Source organism: Calonectris borealis, chromosome 2, assembly GCF_964195595.1.
Source record: "Calonectris borealis chromosome 2, bCalBor7.hap1.2, whole genome shotgun sequence".
In the NCBI taxonomy this organism is placed as follows: domain Eukaryota; kingdom Metazoa; phylum Chordata; class Aves; order Procellariiformes; family Procellariidae; genus Calonectris; species Calonectris borealis.
In genome coordinates this window covers 160,381,553-160,404,008 of record NC_134313.1, presented here as the reverse complement: position 1 = coordinate 160,404,008, position 22,456 = coordinate 160,381,553, and the positions used below count along the sequence as shown (strand labels likewise).

Genomic DNA, 22,456 nt, shown 5'->3' with positions numbered 1-22,456 from the left:
GTTTCTCATCCACCTTCTAAGTCCACCTCTCTCCAATTTGGCTATAAGGATACTATATAAGCCTGCATAAAAGTCTTTGCTAAAGACAGGGAAGATGACATTCTCTGCTCTCCTTCCACAAAAGGGAGAGAAACCAGGTTGGTTAGGCAGAGTTTGCCCCTGGTGAATTCATGATAGCTATTCTCAATCACCATTTTGTCCTTCACGTGTCCCGAAATGAAATTCATTTCCATAACCTCTAGGAATATGCTCTATAGTCTTCCCAGAGACTGAGGTTATGTGCTACCTCAAAGTATATAAGATACAATTATTATTTGTTTTATAAAAACAAAGATACTGATTTTATATCCCTCCCAAATAAGACATTTTTATGCAGAAGAACCTCTTCGCAGCTGTTTGAAAAATCTTTACTATTACATGATTTCTATACACACTTTTATACATTTTGCCAGCTTTAAATGTACAGAATAACAGAAAACAAACTTTAACTGTTAATAAGTTTACAAGATAATATTTTTAAAAATACAATACATCTTCCTTCCTTTAATTTTCATGACAAAATCTTCCGTGTGGTCAAGGATTCAAAAATTCATCCAAAATTTTCAGAGATGATTCATACAGGATTCTGAAATGGCACAAAACAATGCATAACAGGGTTAGATATGCTAAATGCTAAATGCTAAATCAATCCTTGACTATTTCATAGAATCACTGAGGTTGGAAAAGACCTCTAAGATCATCGTGTCCAACCGTCAACCCAACACCACCATGCCCACTAAACCATGTCCCTAAGCGCCTCATCTACACGTCTTTTAAATACTTCCAGGGATGGGGACTCAACCACTTCCCTGGGCAGCCTGTTCCAAGGCCTGACCACTCTTTATCAGTAAAGAAATTTCTCCTAATGTCCAATCTAAACCTCCCTTGGCGCAACTTGAGGCCATTTCCTCTTGTCCTATCGCTTGTTACTTGGGAGAAGAGACCAACACCCACCTCGCTACAACCTCCCTTCAGGTAGTTGTAGAGCGCGATGAGGTCTCCCCTCAGCCTCCTCTGCTCCAGGCTAAACAACCCCAGTTCCCTCAGCCGCTCCTCATAAGACTTGTGCTCCAGGCCCTTCACCAGCTTCGTTGCCCTTCTCTGGACACGCTCCAGCACCTCCATGTCCTTCTTGTAGTGAGGGGCCCAAAACTGAACACAGGATTCGAGGTGCGGCCTCACCAGTGCCGAGTACAGGGGCACGATCACCTCCCTGCTCCTGCTGGCCACACTATTTCCGATACAGGCCAGGATGCCGTTGGTCTTCTTGGCCACCTGAGCACACTGCTGGCTCAGGTTCAGCAGTGAACATGATTTGATCCTCTGTAGCAATCACTACAGAACTACTTTTGAAATAGCTGGGTTTTTTTCTTTCAGTTTTTCCATTTTTCTGCTGATCATCTCTAGCTATAGTCTAGCTATAGTCTAATCTACAGCAAGCCAGTTTAAATTACTATGTCAATTCAAGCATATTTTCTAATATTTCATCTTCTATTTAAAGAACCCACTTGTTTTCTTCATTTTTGGTCTTTTCTGCATTTTTGGTCTTTTTTCAAACATAAATAGTCAAACCCTTTACTGATAACTCCTACTAAGGGCACTTTTCATTCTTTTGCTTTCTTCCTTTCTCCCTCATTCTTCAGTCTTCATAATTTTTCTCCTCCCCTGTGGCAATTTTTTTCCAAGCCTGAGCTTTCTATCTTACCCTTATTAGCAGCTGCCTCCTTCAGCTGCATTACACCCATCTTAGTCCCTTCCTGACTCTCTTTTGTCTCAGATTACTCCTTAAACAATCTCAAAGGTCAGCTCTGAAATTTCCATTTGGCAGGCCCTTTCTATTTTCTTGCATTCCCTGACGTAGTCACTCACCAAGCCTTCATAGTTGCATTCTCACGCAACTTCCTCTAACACTGCTCTAAAATACTCTCAAAAGATAAAAATGGGCACTTTTGTCTTCTGTCAAAACATTATTTCACTGTTAACCACTATAAACTTTATCCTTCACGTTACTTTTGTAAAAGATTCTGTCATCTGTATTTCTCAAGCATTTTTTTTCTCTGTATTTTTATTATCATAGTCCTAGACTGATGCCCCAAATAAGCAAGGTTAGTCAGTCATTAAACATGATGAGTTAGGGCATTCATCATGAGACACCAAGACCTGAAATACAAGAGGCAACTGCATTTTCGTAGCAGTATCTTGGATGTTAGGGCTTCCTGAATTCTGACCGCCACGCGTGTGTCTGGATATAGTGCTATATATACAGGATATAGCACTATATCCTGTAAGCCGTGATGGAACTCAACTGTCAAAATAAGCTAGTACTATAATCTACTATAAAATTAGTATAATTAGTTAAGTACTGTGGGTTTAGACACAATGCTACTTTGTATAAATTTTAGTTTGTTAGAATTTAAGGCTAATAAAACAATAGATCTGTAATGTTGGACCATGTACCAGCAGCACATTGGACAACAAGCCGTCATTCAGAATAACTGTACGCCTCCCCAGACAAATTTAAGTCAGTTTTACCAGGTACCTTTCTAGTGAACTTTTAGATAGGTGGCAGACAAGTCATACGCAAAGTTATATTACAAAACAATTCAGGAATCATTATTTACAGATGCAATGAGAGTGCAATAACGAGTTTGGGAAGCTAGCTAAATGGTTGTATTAAAGAAGTATCTTTCAGCACAGCCATTAGCTAAATTTAAATTCTAATACCCATATATCAAAATGCTAATTAAAGTAAATACAAAATATTAAGTCAAAGGTATTATTCTATAGCACAGTTGTTTTTATAGAGCATGGAATATTTTTCTCTAGCTTCCAAATCACTGCATTGACAGCTTTATTCGCATTTTTCTTGCTAGGCACAAATATTTGCATTTTATAAACTAAACTAATGTGTGTGCCATTACTCTTGAGGAAATTCTCTCAATATACAATATGTTGTCCAGAATTTTGAAGTGCACTGAACAGCATTTTTAATATAATAGACCCACAGGGCCATCTTAAACTGCTAACTCAGCTGAAGAGGGAAGACTAAATTACAGTGAAAAGTTTTGCTTCTGAATTAGTGCAACAATTCCTTGTTTAAGGGCAGCACTTTAATTACTACACCAGGCAGCATTTTTTCTTTTTCCTTTCTTTGCTAATATGTAATAGATTACTTCTAAGTCTAAATTTAAGATGCTGGCACAGAATGCCAAATCTCTTGGGAAATTAAAGAATGTCACTATTTCCTGGTATACCTGGGTATTAAATAAAATAATCCCTCAAGGAGTTATTATGAGATAATGCATTCAGAAGCAAAAAGTAATAATACTATTAGGTATGAGTTAAAAAACCCGCAATATATTTTAGCATGCATCAGTGCCGCACTGTGTGTTATAAGATTGTGCTCAAAGTAATGATCAGAGATCTAGCTTGCAGCATACCATAACTAAAATTTTGGGGTTTGGTAAGCAGAGTAGGATGATAAAATAGTTTACAAACAACGCGGCACATTTCAGACTGTATATAATCACATTTTAGATATACATTAGCACACTAGTACCAGAGCACTACAAAAGGCATGTCAGAAGACACTAGAGGCCCAGCCTGATCCAACATTATGTCTATCTGAGAAAGTGCAAACACGCTTTAAATTAGTCAAGCAAAACCTAACCATCGAAGAACTTCCTCCTAACCTTTTTTCAGCATGAATTCTTTCTCCCTCTGGAGAGGAAAAATCCCCAACATACCTGTACAAATATGAATCCTCCCAAATTCTGCAAAGCTGTGTGATAGCTTCTAAATTTTGTTATCATATTGCAATTCTGATTCTTGTTAAAAATACTTCCCATCATCATGTTCATATTCCTAATCTTTTACTCTTATCTGCAACTATCTCTTGGTTTTGTATTATACAAAGGTAGCCATTCATATATCACAAAATTAAAACACTGGGTAGCATCTCATGCTCTTCATCTGCCCCAGCTTCTAGGTTGATTTGTCCCTGTTCATTGGGCACAGATTATCATATAGATTCATAAAGCAATTATCTGTGTTCTTACTGAAATTTATAGTCAGTAGTGCACTCAAGTGGCAGCAGTTATTCATTTTAATGTGCTTATTTATTTAATCATGTTAAGATTTGCTTTAATTTCTCAGCCTTTTCTGCTGTCTTGATTAAAAGAAGTGCAAACTGAATCATGATACTCTGCTGCTCACCTTTCTTTTTCAGATCATTGTTATTATTTTTAAAAATATTCTAGTAGAACACTTGGCAACCCAATGTTAAATGATTTCATGGGAAAAAAATTGTTTGGTTTCTTTTTTTTTCCCCGCTTGATTTTGTTTCTAAGCTAGGTCCCAATCAAAAGAAATTTGTTCACAGCCGAGCAACTAATTAAAACAATCTACCCAAGAAGCAGTCACTCTAAGTTTTAGAAATCCAATTACGTAGTGATTTTTTTTTTTAAATAAGATATTTTTTGGTTCTTTATCAATTTTATGTTCTATGAGCACAGTGTCCTCTGTGGAAACCACTCAAAGTCTTGACAGCAAAATTTCTATTTTCTATTTACTTAATGTCAAACAGGAAATGGAAGTGAAGGTGCACTGGTTCTGATTTCCTCCCCCCCCCTTTTTTTTTTAAATAAATCTCTTTTTTGATCGTACATAACTGAAGTGGTTCATATATATCATAAAACTTTCTGGTCTATTTCTTAAGATGATATATCTCTTTAAAGAGAGATACATAATACCTTTTGGGCTCTGATATAATAGCAGATTTAAATGAATGAATGCATATTTTGTTAGCAACAACACAGCTACTCTATTGTATTGTCCTGAATATCAGGCTTTTTTTTTTTTTCCTAGAAAAATCCAATTTACCTTCTGCACTTCTGAACCAACTGCAAATGGATATTTACTGTACAGCCCTCTGAAAGTTCTACCCCTGCCAGAACACTTAGTGTGGCTGTTGAGCTTCTTGATACAACTCAAGTGCAAACTCTAAGGATTTGAAGTATCATAATAGGAAAGAGATATAGCCCACGTGGCCTCCTTGATAAACTACATTATTTTTCATACAGTAGCATCTCATAACCTTAGTATTGGCTTTAAATCAGTGACACCAATTCAGTCATAGCACAGCCACCAAAGGTCTAGTCATTACAAGGTCAGAGAACAACATGCCTGAAGCTGGTGATCCACCAGAAGAGTGTGCTGTGGAAGTGTACTTAGGTCTGAAGGGCCATGCAAGAAACTTGAGTAAAATGAAAGTGGTTTTGTTTTGTTTTGTTTTCAAATTTAAAGTCTGTCTACTCTACATCCTTGTTTGACTGAACAGTAAGAATCATCAATTTGAAGAATTAAAGACTGCAAGGGCCTCCACATGTTCAGGCCACTGTGCTGCATTAATAACTTTCTCAGTATTTTTGGATGAATGTCCATAACCATAGTCTGTTTTCTTCATATTCTATGTTTATGCTTTTTAATGCCTACTTTTCATGTTGTCTAATTCCATGGGCAGTTCAATAACTAGGTAGAAATCAAATGTTAACAAATTTTTAGACTTAAGCACGTTTGAGACACTTAAGGATAAAGCATTCATCATGATTGTCTATCTTAGGCAGGTCTGAAATAAATGATTGCAAATACAATGTAGCCAATCACTTTCAAGAAACTTGTCCAAAAAATCTAAAAGTCGACCAGATATGACACCGAAATCCCAAAAAAGAGCAAAATAAAATCACCTGGGGAAAGGTCTTAAAGTCACTGTTATATTTAGTTAAATTTTTACCATTTGCATAGGTATGGATTCATATGCCTAATACCAAAATGTGGGAGAAAAATCTAGTAATAAGAAATAATAAATAGACTACTTGCTTTGTTCTACATCTGCCGCTAACAGAACTGAATTTCAGAACTGAATCCTGCAATATACAGGATCAAGTCCTAACACATTCAAATTAAATGAAAAAAAAAAAAAACTAAATATGTAAAGATTGCAATCACAGCAAATGTATGGGCAGGAAATTTAATACTGTGCTGGGCTCAATACCTCACAATTTTTTTTACCCACTATTTTAAACCTTGCTATCATTCAGAATGCTCTAACTGTATTATGTAAGTACAAAACACAGCCAATTATTGCAGAGAGGGTATAGGAGCGGTTAGTGTTCATTTCCCACAGCACATTTACCTTTCAGTGCTGCTAGATTCTTCTGTGGCAGCATCCTTGCATGTTATCAGCTTCCTTTGAATGGCAGGTGCAATATCCTTTAGCAGTGAAGTTTTGTGCTTACCTATTTGAAATAAGATTATGTTGAAAAGTTGGACAAAAATGATTTATCAAAAAAAGCCCCTGCATATTTTCATCAAATATTTTTTTAACATAAAAGATTCTTTAATGAAAGATTAGATATTAAATTAGTTTTTCATTGTCCTGGATTAATTACTGTGTATATCAGCAAATCAGAATATAGAGATGGACCCTATGGTACAGACAGTTGTATTTTTAAACTCACTACACAAAGATTGAAAGTCCAAAGCTTAACAACATAATTTACAAGTGATATAACCTTAAATCCTGTAGAAAAATGGTAACTTAACAGGGTGAGGAAAATTGCCTGTTGAATTGTATAAGAACTCAGCTTTCAAAATGTAGCACATAAAAAAAAGAAAGAAAAAAATGGACAAAAAAGGTTTCACTGACCTTTAATTATAATCACAATGCAGACAGTAGCTGTCAGACTAAAAATCCCTTCAATTTCTTCAGAGAGAATGCATTCCACTAATCCATTTAAAAATGACCTAAGGAAAAAATAAAGCAAAAATACGTTATAAATCATGTTTCTTTCAAAATAGAACTGAACACAACAAGTTTGTGATTATGCAACCCTGCCACCATAGCTTCAAAGATACCATGCAGGACAAAGCAGTGGTTATTGGGTAATTGAAGACTACATGCTGCTTCTGGAACTGAGAATATCTGAGTTAGCAGAACGGTAAATTGCTTGGGAAGAAAATAAAAAAGTTTGTACACAGAATAAGCAGCTGTTAAGACAAATGAAGAGCTCGTGGACTATATTGGGAAAGTCAATCTGTGAAAAAACTACTGGTTCTACTTGAATCTAACTTTTGTAATTTGTATTGAAATTTCTAACTTCAATTTCTACTGGAGTTAAAAAAATACATTATATGACTCCAATCGTTTGTTAGTAATTACTCATGCCCTTAAAACTACTTGTAGCCTGATTAGAAACTGAAGTTTAATTAACACTTTGGTCTAAAATGCATATCTCATGAAAATTATGGGTTTCCAATTACAAAACAGTGAAGAATGTTTATATTTAAATATAGCCCCAAAACACTTCCAAACTACATTTTAGATATTGAAACTATGGACGGACTAACAAAATCAAAACAACTGTTTATTGTAAAGTCTGAGATAAATACTAATTCTATATGTATCTTAAGAGACTCACTTTTAGAAAAGATGATATTATAACCAGCAAACTTTAGAGGTGTTTTGGGACATAAGTTAAGAAAAATGAAACAAGGGAGTCAAGGTAGAGGTCTAGCAACCAAACTAAACTGCAGTATGGAATAAGGCAATACTACAGAATGAAACCACTAATTAGTCATTATAGTGTTAATGGTAAAAATAACAAATTTAACTCAGAAGCAATTCTCAAAAACAGAGAAAAATAGAAGAACAAGAGGGATAAAGCAGGAGAATGACAAGATCTGTAATCCTCATACTCCTCAGAGCACAAAACTAAATGCTCTGTGAAGAACTGAAGGGGAAACTGAGAGCATTAGATGTTACACTAACTTTCCCTAAAATATTTCAAAATACCTTTGGTAATATTATTATCTGTTACCAAAAGTGAACATCATAAATATTCAGTTCCAACTTTAATTGTTCTTCAGGCTTTTATCATGCTGAGATATCAAAATGAAGTATGCGGTTAAGAAAAGAACGAACCTCCACTAGTGATTCAGTAAATAAGCTTTGTAGAAGCTCAAAAAGATGAAACCTCTCTAGTTTCTGAAATAAGTATTATGAAATCACTCATGCATTGCATTGGTTTTATTATATCATTGTGGACTAATCTGACCAAGTATCAATTCCATTTAATATTGCTCTTAAATTGCTAACTGACAGTATTCCGATCAGAGTTTTGACTTTATTGTTATCACTGTTTAGGTCAGTAAGCACACTCTTTAGTTCCATGAAGGAACACTGTAATTTTATTAACCTGTAATAAGACTCACTGCAGACTCAATGAAGGTGCCTTTCCCCACCTCCCTCTCAACAAGGGTCACAGGAGTCTGCAGGCAAAGATAAAATAGAACAGAACGATACACTATTTACAAACACATATGAGTAAAAGAGATAAGTAATTGGTTCCTATACAGATAGTTCCCTACTAAAGGAAAGGATACTCACACAATTGGTCAGATATCGCCAAGTCACTCAGTATTATCACTGGTATGAGGACTGGAATTCAGTGCCAGAGATTGACTAATTACTAACTGAAAACGTAATAGACACTGCAGAAGCTGATGCAAGATGATTGTGTGTTCACAGAACAGAAGCTTGAATCAGATTCTGTAATGTCAAAGGCTTTCGCATTGGTATGGAAAGATGACAATTTCTGAGATATTGAATGATTTACTACTGGACTCCGATTATGGCCTGTCAATATAGATGAATAAAAGAAAACAGCCTTAAAAGTAGTCTCAGTCCTGAGGCACCAGTGGAACCAGAAGTAAATTATCTCCTAGAATCATAGAATCATAGAATCATTAAGGTTGGAAAAGACCTCTAAGATCATCGTGTCCAACCGTCAACCCAACACCACCATGTCCACTACACCATGTCCCTAAGCACCTCATCTGCACATCTTTTAAATACTTCCAGGGATGGGGACTCAACCACTTCCCTGGGCAGCCTGTTCCAAGGCCTGACCACTCTTTCAGTAAAGAAATTTCTCCTAATGTCCAGTCTAAACCTCCCTTGACGCAACTTGAGGCCATTTCCTCTCGTCCTATCGCTTGTTACTTGGGAGAAGAGACCAACACCCACCTCGCTACAACCTCCTTTCAGGTAGTTGTAGAGCGCAGTGAGGTCTCCCCTCAGCCTCCTCTTCTCCAGGCTAAACAACCCCAGCTCCCTCAGCCGCTCCTCATAAGACTTGTGCTCCAGGCCCTTCACCAGCTTCGTTGCCCTTCTCTGGACACGCTCCAGCACCTCCATGTCCTTCTTGTAGTGAGGGGCCCAAAACTGAACACAGGATTCGAGGTGCGGCCTCACCAGTGCCGAGTACAGGGGCACGATCACCTCCCTGCTCCTGCTGGCCACACTATTTCCGATACAGGCCAGGATGCCGTTGGTCTTCTTGGCCACCTGAGCACACTGCTGGCTCATGTTCAGCCGGCTGTCAACCAGCACCCCCAGGTCCTTTTCCTCCGGGCAGCTTTCCAGCCACTCTTCCCCAAGCCTGTAGCGTTGCCTGGGGTTGTTGTGGCTGAAGTGCAGGACCCGGCACTTGGCCTTGTTGAACCTCATACAGTTGGCCTCGGCCCATCGATCCAGCCTGTCCAGGTCCCTCTGCAGAGCCTTCCTACCCTCCAGCAGATCAACACTCCCGCCCAGCTTGGTGTCGTCTGTAAACTTACTGAGGGAGCACTCGATCCCCTCGTCCAGATCATTGATAAAGGTATTGAACAGGACCGGCCCCAGTAGTGAGCCCTGGGGAACACCGCTCGTGACTGGCTGCCAACTGGATTTAACTCCGTTGACCACAACTCTCTGGGCTCGGCCGTCCAGCCAGTTTTTTACCCAGTGAAGAGTGTACCTGTCTAAGCTGTGAGCCGCCAGCTTCTCTAGGAGAATGTTGTGGGAAACAGTGTCAAAGGCTTTACTGAAGTCCAGGTAGACCACATCCACAGCCTTTCCCTCATCCACGAGGCGGGTCACCTGGTCATAGAAGGAGATCGGGTTGGTCAAGCAGGATCTGCCTTCCATGAACCCGTGCTGGTTGTGCCTGATCCCCTGGTTGTCCCGGACATGGCTCGTGAGCGCCCTCAAAATGAACCGCTCCATAATCTTCCCCGGCACCGAGGTCAGGCTGACCGGCCTGTAGTTCCCCGGATCCTCCTTCCAGCCTTTCTTGTAAATGGGCGTCACATTGGCAAGCCTCCAGTCGTCCGGGACCTCCCCAGTTAACCAGGACTGCTGCTAAATGATGGAGAGTGGCTTGGCAAGCTCCTCCGCCAGCTCCCTCAGTACCCTCGGGTGGATCCCATCCGGCCCCATAGACTTGTGAACGTCCAGATGGCATAGCAGGTCATTAACTTCTTCCTCTTGGATTACGGGGGGTTTATCCTGCTCGCCGTACCTGACTTCCAGCTCAGGGGGCTGAGTACCCTGAGGATAACTGCTCTGACTACTAAAGACTGAGGCAAAGAAGGCGTTGAGTACCTCAGCCTTATCCTCATCCTTGGTGGCAACGTTCCCCCCGGCATCCAATAGAGGATGGAGATTCTCCTTGGCTCTCCTTTTGTCATTAATATACTTGTAAAAGCATTTTTTGTTGTCTCTCACAACAGTGGCCAGGTTGAGTTCTAGCCGGGCTTTTGCCTTTCTAATTTCCTCTCTGCACGACCTAACGAGATCCCTGTACTCTTCCTGAGTTGCCTGCCCCTACTTCCACAAGTGATAAACTCTCCTTTTTTTCCTGCGTCCCAGCCAGAGCTCCCCGTTCAGCCAGGCCGGTCGTCTTCCCCACCCGTTCTTCTTACGGAACATGGGGACAGCCCGCTCCTGCGCCTTTAAGACTTCCTTCCTGAAGAACGTCCAGCCTTCCTGGACCCCTTTGCCCTTCAGGACTGTCTCCCAAGGGGCTCTCTCGACCAGTGTCCTGAGCAGGCCAAAGTCCGCCCTCCGGAAGTCCATGGTAGCGGTTTTGCTGGCCCCCCTCCTTACTTCACCACGTATCGAGAATTCTATCATTTCATGGTCGCTAAGCCCAAGCTGGCCTGTGACTACCACATCTCCCACCAGTCCTTCTCTGTTTGTGAACAGCAGGTCAAGGCACCTCCCCTAGTGGGCTCGCTTACCAGCTGCGTCAGGAAGTTATGCTCCACACACTCCAGGAACCTCCTCGACTGCTTCCTCTCTGCCGTGTGGTATTTCCAGCAGACGTCCGGAAGGTTGAAGTCCCCCACGAGAACAAGGGCTAGCGACTGTGAGACTTCTGCCAGCCTCTTGTAAAATATTTCGTCTGCCTCCTCGTCCTGGCTAGGTGGTCTATAACAGACTCCCAGCAGGATATCTGCCTTGTTGGCCTTCCCCCTCATCCTTACCCACAAGCACTCGACCTTGTCATCACTATCATTGAGCTCTAGACAGTCAAAGCACTCTCTAACATACAGGGCTACCCCACTGCCTCTCCTTCCTCGCCTATCCCTCCTGACTTAGATCTTCTTTGCACTAAAAAGATAAATACTAGAAGACAGATACATGTTTATCAAAGTACTCATAGAAACAATCTGGTCCAAACTAGCAGTTTTCTCTGTCAAGAATGGAAAAGATTCTCCTTGACCACTACAAGAAAAAGTTTCAGAGGAATTCATTGAATTTCTGCGTCTCTTTTCAAAAGAGCTGTGTAAAATAATTGTGTTTCACTAAAAGAGAGCAACTTGATGGACAGCTGCTGCCTCACAGAAGAACAAGATTTGGATTAGGAAACCTATTGCTGGACTCTCTGGAGTCGTTTGTTTTGCAAGTTCAACTAGAACTAGGGAAGGATTGGTAAGAAAAAAAATCTCATGACAGCAGAGACAGGGATACTCAATGCCTGTCAGATGAGGAAGTTAAGAATAGGAGTTAGTTGTGATAAGTCATGGAGAATGATAGGTCTTCTAAGGAATACACATTAGCTCCTTGATCATTCAAAATAACTCTAGTGTGTATAGTCATGTAAAGAAAAACTGAATATGAACAAACTAAGCAAAGGAAGATAATGAAATTCACTTGTGACAATTTTAGAAGATATTCAGGGTACTCACTAAAAATAGCAAATAAAAAAAAACAGTTTAAGTATTAAAAAAAAAAAATGATGTAACTCTACTTTTGGGAGCTTTTAGGACTCCGATACTTTAAAACTATTTTGAATTTGGTGATTTTAATATAGCTATAGTACATTTGTCACCTCATTGCAGACATTCAATTAAAGGATTAATGCTACTTCCGGCCGGTCACGAGCGGTGTTCCCCAGGGCTCACTACTGGGGCCGGTCCTGTTCAATACCTTTATCAATGATCTGGACGAGGGGATCGAGTGCTCCCTCAGTAAGTTTACAGACGACACCAAGCTGGGCGGGAGTGTTGATCTGCTGGAGGGTAGGAAGGCTCTGCAGAGGGACCTGGACAGGCTGGATCGATGGGCCGAGGCCAACTGTATGAGGTTCAACAAGGCCAAGTGCCGGGTCCTGCACTTCAGCCACAACAACCCCAGGCAACGCTACAGGCTTGGGGAAGAGTGGCTGGAAAGCTGCCCGGAGGAAAAGGACCTGGGGGTGCTGGTTGACAGCCGGCTGAACATGAGCCAGCAGTGTGCTCAGGTGGCCAAGAAGGCCAACGGCATCCTGGCCTATATTAGGAATAGTGTGGCCAGCAGGAGCAGGGAGGTGATCGTGCCCCTGTACTCGGCACTGGTGAGGCCGCACCTCAAATACTGTGTTCAGTTTTGGGCCCCTCACTACAAGAAGGACATGGAGGTGCTGGAGCGTGTCCAGAGAAGGGCAACGAAGCTGGTGAAGGGTCTGGAGAACAAGTCTTATGAGGAGCGGCTGAGGGAACTGGGGTTGTTTAGCCTGGAGAAGAGGAGGCTGAGGGGAGACCTCATCGCGCTCTACAACTACCTGAAGGGAGGTTGTAGCGAGGTGGGGGTTGGTCTCTTCTCCCAAGTAACAAGCGATAGGACAAGAGGAAATGGCCTCAAGTTGCGTCAAGGGAGGTTTAGATTGGACATTAGGAGAAATTTCTTTACTGAAAGAGTGGTCAGGCCTTGGAACAGGCTGCCCAGGGAAGTGGTGGAGTCACCATCCCTGGAAGTATTTAAAAGACGTGTAGATGAGGCACTTAGGGACATGGTTTAGTGGACATGGTGTGTTGGGTTGACGGTTGGACACGATGATCTTAGAGGTCTTTTCCAACCTCAATGATTCTATGATTCTGGTAAATATTTTATCTCATCTAAATACCTCTATATTGAGGGGACTAATGTTTATAAGCATCTTATGAAAGAAGCAAGCCAAGATGTGTGATTAAAGAACTCATTTAGATGAACAGTCTTGTAAATAAGAAGTGCTCTTAGAAGCAGTAAAAAAACGGAACCAACCCCTCCAATCAATACCTACAGGCAATATATCAAGGGAAAGGGATTATGAAGTAGTGCAGGTAAATTTAGTAAACATCTAGTTCCTCAAAACTTATTTGACTTTAGAAATTAAAACGTTATTGACAACATATAAGCCATTCTACATTAGCAACAACCTTGGACAAATTAATGTAGAAACATTTACCTGACAACATTAACTGACTTCATAACTATGGCCATTAAACTGCTTGAAAGAGGAGGAAGGTCTGAAATAGTCTTTGGTATAGTTAAGTCTTTTTCACTGGAAGCCTAAAAAAGAAAAATGTCAACAGCTGTTGTAGATAAAGAAATATATGTATGCAGAAAACATGAAAGAAAATCCATATTTCAACAATTACACTAACCAAGACCTATCTTTAAATAATTAGAAGAAAGATTCACGTGTTCTTTAAATAGCCTTAATCCAGTTGTGTTGTGTCCAAATAAACAAAACAAATTTAAATTAGAAAGGCTAAAACTAAAACAAATAAACAGTATTTGTACCAAGGCAAAATAGAAGTTTAATTTAAGTACATTGTTGGTCACTATTTATAAAGGCACAGCCTGCTAAACACAAATGAGTATCCTTTGTGTCTCCAAGTTTAAGTGTGCATACATAATTTCTAAAAATAACTTAGGTAACAGTGATTTCCTGATTCCCTGTGTCAGTGCTTTTTGGTATCAAGTTCTGAATAGCATGGCAAGTATTTAGTTAGAACTGAATTTTGATTTACTAGTACAATAACCTAGGGGCAGGGAAAACCCCAGCTCAGCTATGACTTACTGCAATGAACATTCATAATCTATAGTATGAATCTGCAGTATCATTCAAGACCATAAACTTTTACTCTGCAGCATTTGTAAAGAGCATGCTCTCATCCCACAGTCCCTCAGCTGATACATTAATATTTGCAGGTAAATCTCTGGTATTGTTTCAGTTCCTTCTGTAACACAGAATCTTAGAAGCAGCTCTGTTGTACTCGGTAGTTTCTGGCAACCGTTTATTGCTCTGACATATCTAGCAACCACAGTAAGAGTACAGCCTCTGTAAAAGAACCTCTGCTCTTCCTTGTTAGCTCCCAAAGCTTCCAATCTTACTAGCCATATTTGCTCCTAACACTACATGCATTAGGAACACACATTGGGAATGTTACCCTTCTCCTTCCAGGACAGTAGTGGTTCCTTGGACTTTTAGCACATACGATAACCTCTCTCTATATATTCTTTTCAGTATTGGAGCTTCTTTCTTTACTTTCCAAAGAAACTGAGATCAGATATTTGGAAATCCTCTAAACAAAAAACAGAGGAACCAAAAAAAAGATGTGGTATGAAAATGGATCTGTATTGAAGCAGAGAATGCATAAGTGATCAGTGCCAAGCAAGACAGGAGTAGGGAGGTGATCGTGCCCCTGTACTCGGCACTGGTGAGGCCGCACCTCGAATCCTGTGTTCAGTTTTGGGCCCCTCACTACAAGAAGGACATGGAGGTGCTGGAGCGCGTCCAGAGGAGGGCAACGAAGCTGGTGAAGGGCCTGGAGCACAAGTCTTATGAGGAGCGGCTGAGGGAACTGGGGTTGTTTAGCCTGGAGAAGAGGAGGTTGAGGGGAGACCTCATCGCGCTCTACAACTACCTGAAAGGAGGTTGTAGCGAGGTGGGTGTTGGTCTCTTCTCCCAAGTAACAAGCGATAGGACAAGAGGAAATGGCCTCAAGTTGCGCCAAGGGAGGTTTAGATTGAACATTAGGAAAAATTTCTTTACTGAAAGAGTGATCAGGCCTTGGAACAGGCTGCCCAGGGAAGTGGTGGAATCACCATCCCTGGAGGTATTTAAAAGACGTGTAGATGAGGCCCTTAGGAACATGGTGTAGAGGGCATGGTGGTGTTAGGTTGACGGTTGGACACGATGATCTTATAGGTCTTTTCCAACCTGTATGATTCTACGATTCTATTCTATTCTAAGACATCAGCCTGCTTTGGAACAGGATTACAGAACCTTATGGGACAGTTCCAAGAATAGGGCACTGGAATCTTTCAGAGATCAGTGGTTCACTTCTTAAGTTCCTTAATGCTGGGTGAGACAAAATGAGGTAGGTTTAGAACAACCTCCCTTCCTCATCCTTTCCCTGAGCTTTTATTGCTGAGCACAACATCGTATGGTATGGAATATGCCTTTGGTCACCTTGGGTCAACTGTCTCGGCTGTGTCCTCTCTTAACCTCTTGCCCACCCACAGCCTGCTTACTTTTTTGGGGAGCAGGGAAAGAGAGAAAGCCTTAACACTCTGCAAGCGCTGTTCAGCAACAGCTAAAACTAACTGGTGTGCCCTCAATGCTGTTTTAGCCACAAATGCAAACCACAGCACCATAGGGACCGCTGTGAAGAAAGTTAACTCCTTCCCAGCCAGACCCAGTACAAATATACATACAGAGAACATCTCAAAAACCATGTTGTTAAGCTCCAACACTGCTTAATTTCTAAATTCTTCTGTCAGAGGCAGATAGTGAACTGGGTATCAGGACAACTCTGTTCTTACACGGCTGTATTCAGAAATCTGAGAGATGCACCGTAATATGAAATTATGGCAAATAACATTTCTTGTTTGTTCCATGCCAACACACACAAAATCTTGATCTGCAGTACAAAGATCACACTTTCTGAACATAGCTCTATCGTTCCAACATAACAGTTAAAAAGCAGTAAGGTCTAAAAAAAAAAAAAAAGTCAGCATTAACTTTACCTTCTGTAGCACATAATTTATCTCTGCTACTATTGCAGCCAGGAGAGTAGAGAGCACACCTTGGTGAACTGCTGGGCAAGATGAGTGCCAGCACTGGACTGCATGTATGAATTCTCCAAGAGGCATCTGAATAGAGTGAATCAACTAAAACCAAAGAAAAGCAGATCAGTTTTTTCTGATTGCTTGAGTATAATTGAAATATTCCAGCAAGCTTCTCTGTGAAGAAGTGCAGATCACACCTTGAAAGCTATTGAGGTATTCTAGTCACCTGGGATCAGAGGGGGAATCAGCAACACGTTTGGGAAGTCTACTTATAAATTTGAGAGAAATAAACAAAACAATGGTTGTAACAAAAAAGAACTGAATGTTTTTCAGAAGTCCTGAAAAGCAGACCATCAAATTTTCCAGAGTGATCCACCCATCTCACTACTATCTAGTGTCTGCTATAAAATACAAGAAGCTAACTTTTCTGCAAAGATAAGAGGTTTTGAAGAACTTTAGGTCATCGTACATATTTTGAAGCTGATATAATTCAGGCTGAAAGAAATAAATAAAATAACGACAATTTCTCCTCCCTCCCAAGATCATAATATATATAATCGAATTCTTTGCTCTGGATTGAGAAAGTTCATTTAATTGCAGATAAGATGAATAACCTATGAATACTAGGGTAGTTCAGGATCATTGGTAACAGAATGCATTGCTCTCCAATTTACTAGTTTTTCTGTCATGATGACACCAACAATGGATAAAAACTAACATTGGTAACAAGGAAACTTAGAAAACTTAACTGAAAATTTAATTAGATGTTGACTCAAATAACAACCTCAAAATGTCTAAGTGTAACACACTTGCATAAAAAGTATGGATTCACCTACACATTAGGTAGCAATTTCAAGTGTAACATGATACCTGAATCCCTTCTTCCTGCTGTTTCTTGAGTCTACGTGCCACACATTCTAAAACTTTCTGGAAGACGCTCTGTACAGCATGGAAGAGATTTGCCACTTCATCTGTCTCAGTATTCTGAGTTAAAGAAGCTTCAATAATTTCCTTTAGAGCACACAGTAACACTGGAGCACAAAAGCCACCTCTCTCTAGAGAAAGAGATAAATACCACAATATAAAAATTGTAACGTGATATTCTCCAGGTAGAAGCTTAGAACGAAACTCAGTTATATAACATAAATAGCTATAGTTTACAAGTAGACGATATATTTAGTTATATATTTAGCTCAGTTTCTGAGCACTCTTAGCTGAAATTTTCATACAGTTCAATCAATATTTTAAGTATAAATCCAGTGTTCCTTCCAATGTTTGAAGCATAGGGATTAAAATTGTAGATTTCTTCAGGAATTGAACTCTAATTCTGTCTGTACTGTAGACATAACTTTCCAAATGTGAGCCAAATTTAAATACTGCTACAATGTTGCCTCCTAAGGCATACTGATATATAGAAAGATATATATCTCTCTGTATATAGATCACTTTATGTATATATAAAAAACCCCCTGAATTATATAGCAATAACTGGAATCTAAGAGCAAGGAGGAAACATTATTTATCAACAGTGACATGGTTCTAGGTTGTTTTCTGAAAAGCTGCTGTGACTGTTCTGCTTGTTTTCTGAAAAGCTGCTGTGACTTTTGACCATATTATTTGTACCAGCTAGCATAAACAGTAAACACCATTTTTTTGAGAAACAGACTCCAAAATCCTAAAAGCAACAGTTCTGCTAATATAAGAAGTTAGCTAAGTATGTATGGAGATGTTGTTCTTAGTACAAAATATTGTACCTGTTTGTATAACTGAAAGAGCCATATCTAAAAGGTGTGCTTGAAATGTGAGATTTCCAAGGCCAACCATTATGACATCTTTACATACTGTCAGGTAGGCCTAGAAAAGAGATGCAAAAGTATATGAGAAACAAAATTTATATAAAGTAACAGTTCAGTAAAACCTAAAAACCACGAAATCTTAGCCAATTTGCCTTGGAAGCTGGTAAATCTACTTGGAGTTACTCAGTTCACAACCTTTGAAAAGCAGGAGTTCCAAACAGTTCTCCAAATGCTTCCATTGCCCTTTCCTCCAGTAAACAGTTTCTCAAAAGGCAGTAAATCCTCTATCTTTTTTAGTCAGGTGACAGCTGCCTATCTTACTGCTTATCAATAAAGTTTCATTTTAATTTTGTATTCAAACCTAGGAAATAGATCATAAACATTCTGGTAATGCTGGTAAAGATTCCCTATTTTGTGTCTTGTCTTTCTATAAGGTTGAGTTCTGTGCCTCCAAACTTTTGAAAAATAGCCACAAAGGAGTTATGATATGCATACCAAATTTTTCATTCAGAGAGAAGACAACAGCGTATAGAACACACTAGAAATCTGTACCATGAACTACGACAACACTTGTTTGAGTTTTCTATCTCTTTATACCTTTCGAAAAGCCATTTGGCTGCACCAGCAGGATTTAATACAAGACTGACCTCCTCATTATTAAATTCCCAGGTAACTCACACCCTACCTCTCTGCTGACTTCCAAAGCTATGTTCTATGGGACTCAGCATTAGAATGAAGCATACTGAATTCCCCAGGGTATAATTTTACCTATTTCTTTTGGGAAAGCAGAAAGGAAAGAAACAAAGAAAGGGAGGAAGCAAGCAAGCAAACATGATTAGATCTAAATCTTTTCTCATAATTACACCACCTTCCTGGTCCTCTAAGTCATCCTTTATTGTGCTGTTCAACCCAGTGTATGCAGCTGCAGTGACTCCATGTCATTTCCAGGACCTTCTGTGCTACAGAAGCATTAAGTGCTAGCATACCACGTAACTATACCCTTGTTTTCAGCAAACTAATTTTCTTCTCCTTTTCAGAACTGAGATTCAGTGACATCTTAACTTTATGTTAATGCACTTTTCATAAACAGCATAAACATGACCTTTATTTAAAATGGGGGATGAGAGACTGAGGACAAGAATTACCTAAAATTTGGGACACCCAGGTTACATCACCTGCTGTGCTAGAAATTTATTGAGTGGGCATTTTCACAAGTGTGAAACATAAAATATGTTTCATCTTCACTTCAACAGATATGATAAGAATATATATTATGCACTGATAGGTGAAAAAAGTCTAGATAACAACAAGGTATTGTTGACTCCAACTACTTGATTTAATTGCTAGGGTACGTACAAATATATTTATGTATTTTTACATTTATAGAATATAAAGGTTATAGCTAAACTCAAAGCAATTTAAAAAAAAAGTGTGTGATTTTAAGCAATCAAAGGAATAGCAAAAGCGAAAAACCGTAACCTCAGAACAATCAGGACTGTATTTCATTAGCTCATTCACTTGCTGGGCTCCAAAAACTCCAGTGCACTATGTTTGTCAGTATACAATTGCAACATATATGGCTTTTCAGATTGGTAGCAGTTTGATTTATGTTGTAAGACACCTCTAACCTGGATAATTAATTCAGAAACATTATTGTGTTTTGAAACGCCATCCTCTTGATCACTTGCTAGTATAAAAGGTACAACTTGACTTTCTATCCAAGCACCTGTCTCCTTCAGAAGTGAGAGGTAATCTTTTCCTTCTTCAGAAAACTGGAAAAAAAAATTAGAAGTAGTTTACCAATTGTCTTTCCAATTCTTTTGGAATTTCCTTATACTGTCAGCTGTAACTCCAGCTTATGCTGAAAAGTTATAACCATACCTTGTTCTGAAGATGAATACTCAACCTGCAAAAGAGGCTGAAGGCTCTCAGGCCAGTTGCTTGATTGCAGCTACCAGAACCTCCATCATTTGCTTTCAGAATCGAGCCAAGAACCTCCTGAAATATCAAGGTTTACATTTATATTTTCCAGAAAATCCTTTCAAATGTTTCTTTTCTCAACAGCTTTAAAAAAAAGATTTGAAAAAAACCAACCCCAACACAAAAAAAAACCAAACCCCCAAAAACCAATAGGCATATTTTCAATTACTTTCATTTTGCAATGCTGTATCTGATTTTCAGACTATTCCTTACATGTACATTCCAAAAGTCAGGTCCCTTAAAAATGCTCAACGCTAGATCACAAAAATTTTGAGACACCTAAAAATGACAAGCTGGTTAAAATCTGCCATTTATAAACAATTCTGAACTAATATACTTCTAGTTTTGAATATTTGTTTGAAGTACAAATCAAAAGGAGAACCTTTTTATAGAGGGGAAGACGAGATCATGAATCTTATTTATTTATTCTTGCAGGCCTTTAATTTGGTTCAGGCAATATATGATGTTAAGCATTCTTTTATAAGCACTGTTTATGGTAAGGAGAATACTACCTTCGCAGCACTGAGAATTTTCAAAAGCTTCTTCAGTTTCTTTTTAGGAACAGAGAGTAGGCAACCACGATTAACAGGATGAGTCAATAAATATTCAATGTAATCAATTGCTAATTCTGGCTTCGATTCATGTGTTACATGGATACGTACTCGTCGTTCAGATGTTTTAATACTCTAAATGAGAAGAAAGCACAAAACCAGTACAATACTGTTAGCATCTTACTTCACAACTAATTCCAAAGCAGAATAATATGGCATTAAAGAGGCTTCTTCTATTATTAAAAAAAAAAAAAGCATGATGTCTTTATGTAATCCAGCAATTCCTTAATTCTTTGACGTATGCATGTGCACACCTTTCTAGGGGTTAGCGTATCAGACAACCAATCACAGGCTAATTCCATAATATGTCCCACTTGACCCCAGCGACACATGCAGTCTATCAGGGTAGAATATTTGCTTTGGTCAGCTCCATTGTCAATATTTCTGAGTCTGGAGATCACACCACAGCTTAAAAGAAAACAAACAAAAAAAAGAGATGCATTAGCTTTACATCCAGCGCAGAAATAATTCAAAGAAAATCAACCAGTATAATACCAAAAAGATTCACCAATGGCTCAAAGGCATATTTGCACCTCACAGATTTTACTAACTTATTGAATTTGTTTAGTGCATTAATTTATGCAAATGGCCTTTTAATATGTCAAGTTGTGAAAAATTAACAAATACAGTCAACAAGAGATTTCTTGTCATTCATATTTTGGATTTAAAAATAGTACCTGAATGTAGGAATAGCAGCAGGGGGCATAAAGGATGCCAGAATAACCAATGGAGTCATGCAACGCTCATCCTAGGATAAAAAAAGTACACTGTATGATGTACATATACAGATGCACACAAAACTAAAGAGAGTACTGAAAAAGTATGATTAAATGATCTCAGATTAAGGATTTCCCTTTTTTCACTAGAAATGGAACTGAAAGAAGCTCATAGCATGTGGCTTGCAATCTGAAACTTCCGATTCCTATTTTCAGAGGTCAATTATCAATTATCTTATCATTCAGCTTTCTGACAAACTATCAGAACAACTACCATGAATAATTATGGCTCTGTTAGATTAATAACCATCGCAAAAGAAATAACAGCTCTAGCTTATACTTCTTCTAGTAGAGGTTAATATTTAATTGCACAATCATGACACCATCTAATCCTCTCAAGTAACTAGTACCTTAAATGAATCCACATCAGAAATTTATTAAAAAAGACTCTAAAGGAAAGGGTACTTACATAACAATGGTAATGTAAAATGCACTACAAGTCATTACAACACATCATAATACAAGGTCTAGACCGTGACACAGTCTCACTTGGATCATAGAGAAACAAATCTATGTGAAAGACTCTTCAAAAGTAGTATATCTGTATGTCCAAGCTTCATGAATACAATCAAATGAAATTATTACCTACTTAGACATTTGAAGAGCTAAAACCTTTTACAGATCATTTTAAAAGAACGTTTAAAAATGTATTTGTAGCTTTTCAGGAAAGAGACATGCTACTTCAATCCGTAGTCTTTTGGAAACTAAACCTCTGATGACAGGTCTTTTTAGATCCAAGCTGCTTACTCACAGTAAGAATATCAAAGTCGAAGAGGTTGCTTGCTAAAGCTGGATATCTTGTCTGCTCACCAGAACCTTTCAGGAGGGATGGTACATCCTCTACCAAAAAAGATTTGGAATGTCTTTGACAACTTCCAAATGCTTTCAGGGTAGAGAGAGCATTTTGGTTTATCTGTGCTGCAGAATATTATGTAGCAATGAATTGCTTTCCACTCCCTGATTATCTAAAGTAAACTTGAAATAACAGCCAGCATAACTCAGTATACTTCAGCATAGAAGCCATAAACAAAAAAAAGACATCCAGTAGATAAT

At 39.0% G+C, this 22,456-nt stretch overlaps 1 protein-coding gene across 1 annotated transcript in view; it reads right to left on the bottom strand.

Annotated features, from left to right (window-relative positions):
* Nucleotides 1–393: 393 nt before the first annotated feature.
* NCAPG2 (non-SMC condensin II complex subunit G2) overlaps nucleotides 394–22,456 on the bottom strand; it is a 58,612-nt gene continuing 36,549 nt past the window's right edge. The window contains exons 17-28 of the mRNA XM_075144118.1: nucleotides 21,305–21,375; nucleotides 20,882–21,035; nucleotides 20,529–20,702; nucleotides 19,918–20,034; nucleotides 19,665–19,808; nucleotides 17,995–18,094; nucleotides 17,111–17,295; nucleotides 16,199–16,342; nucleotides 13,629–13,732; nucleotides 6,746–6,843; nucleotides 6,233–6,335; nucleotides 394–625 (exon numbers count right to left, since the gene is read on the bottom strand). Coding sequence (XP_075000219.1) covers nucleotides 574–625; nucleotides 6,233–6,335; nucleotides 6,746–6,843; nucleotides 13,629–13,732; nucleotides 16,199–16,342; nucleotides 17,111–17,295; nucleotides 17,995–18,094; nucleotides 19,665–19,808; nucleotides 19,918–20,034; nucleotides 20,529–20,702; nucleotides 20,882–21,035; nucleotides 21,305–21,375 — 1,446 coding nt within the window. The 3' untranslated portion in view covers nucleotides 394–573. The remainder of the gene's footprint in view (nucleotides 626–6,232; nucleotides 6,336–6,745; nucleotides 6,844–13,628; nucleotides 13,733–16,198; nucleotides 16,343–17,110; nucleotides 17,296–17,994; nucleotides 18,095–19,664; nucleotides 19,809–19,917; nucleotides 20,035–20,528; nucleotides 20,703–20,881; nucleotides 21,036–21,304; nucleotides 21,376–22,456) is intronic.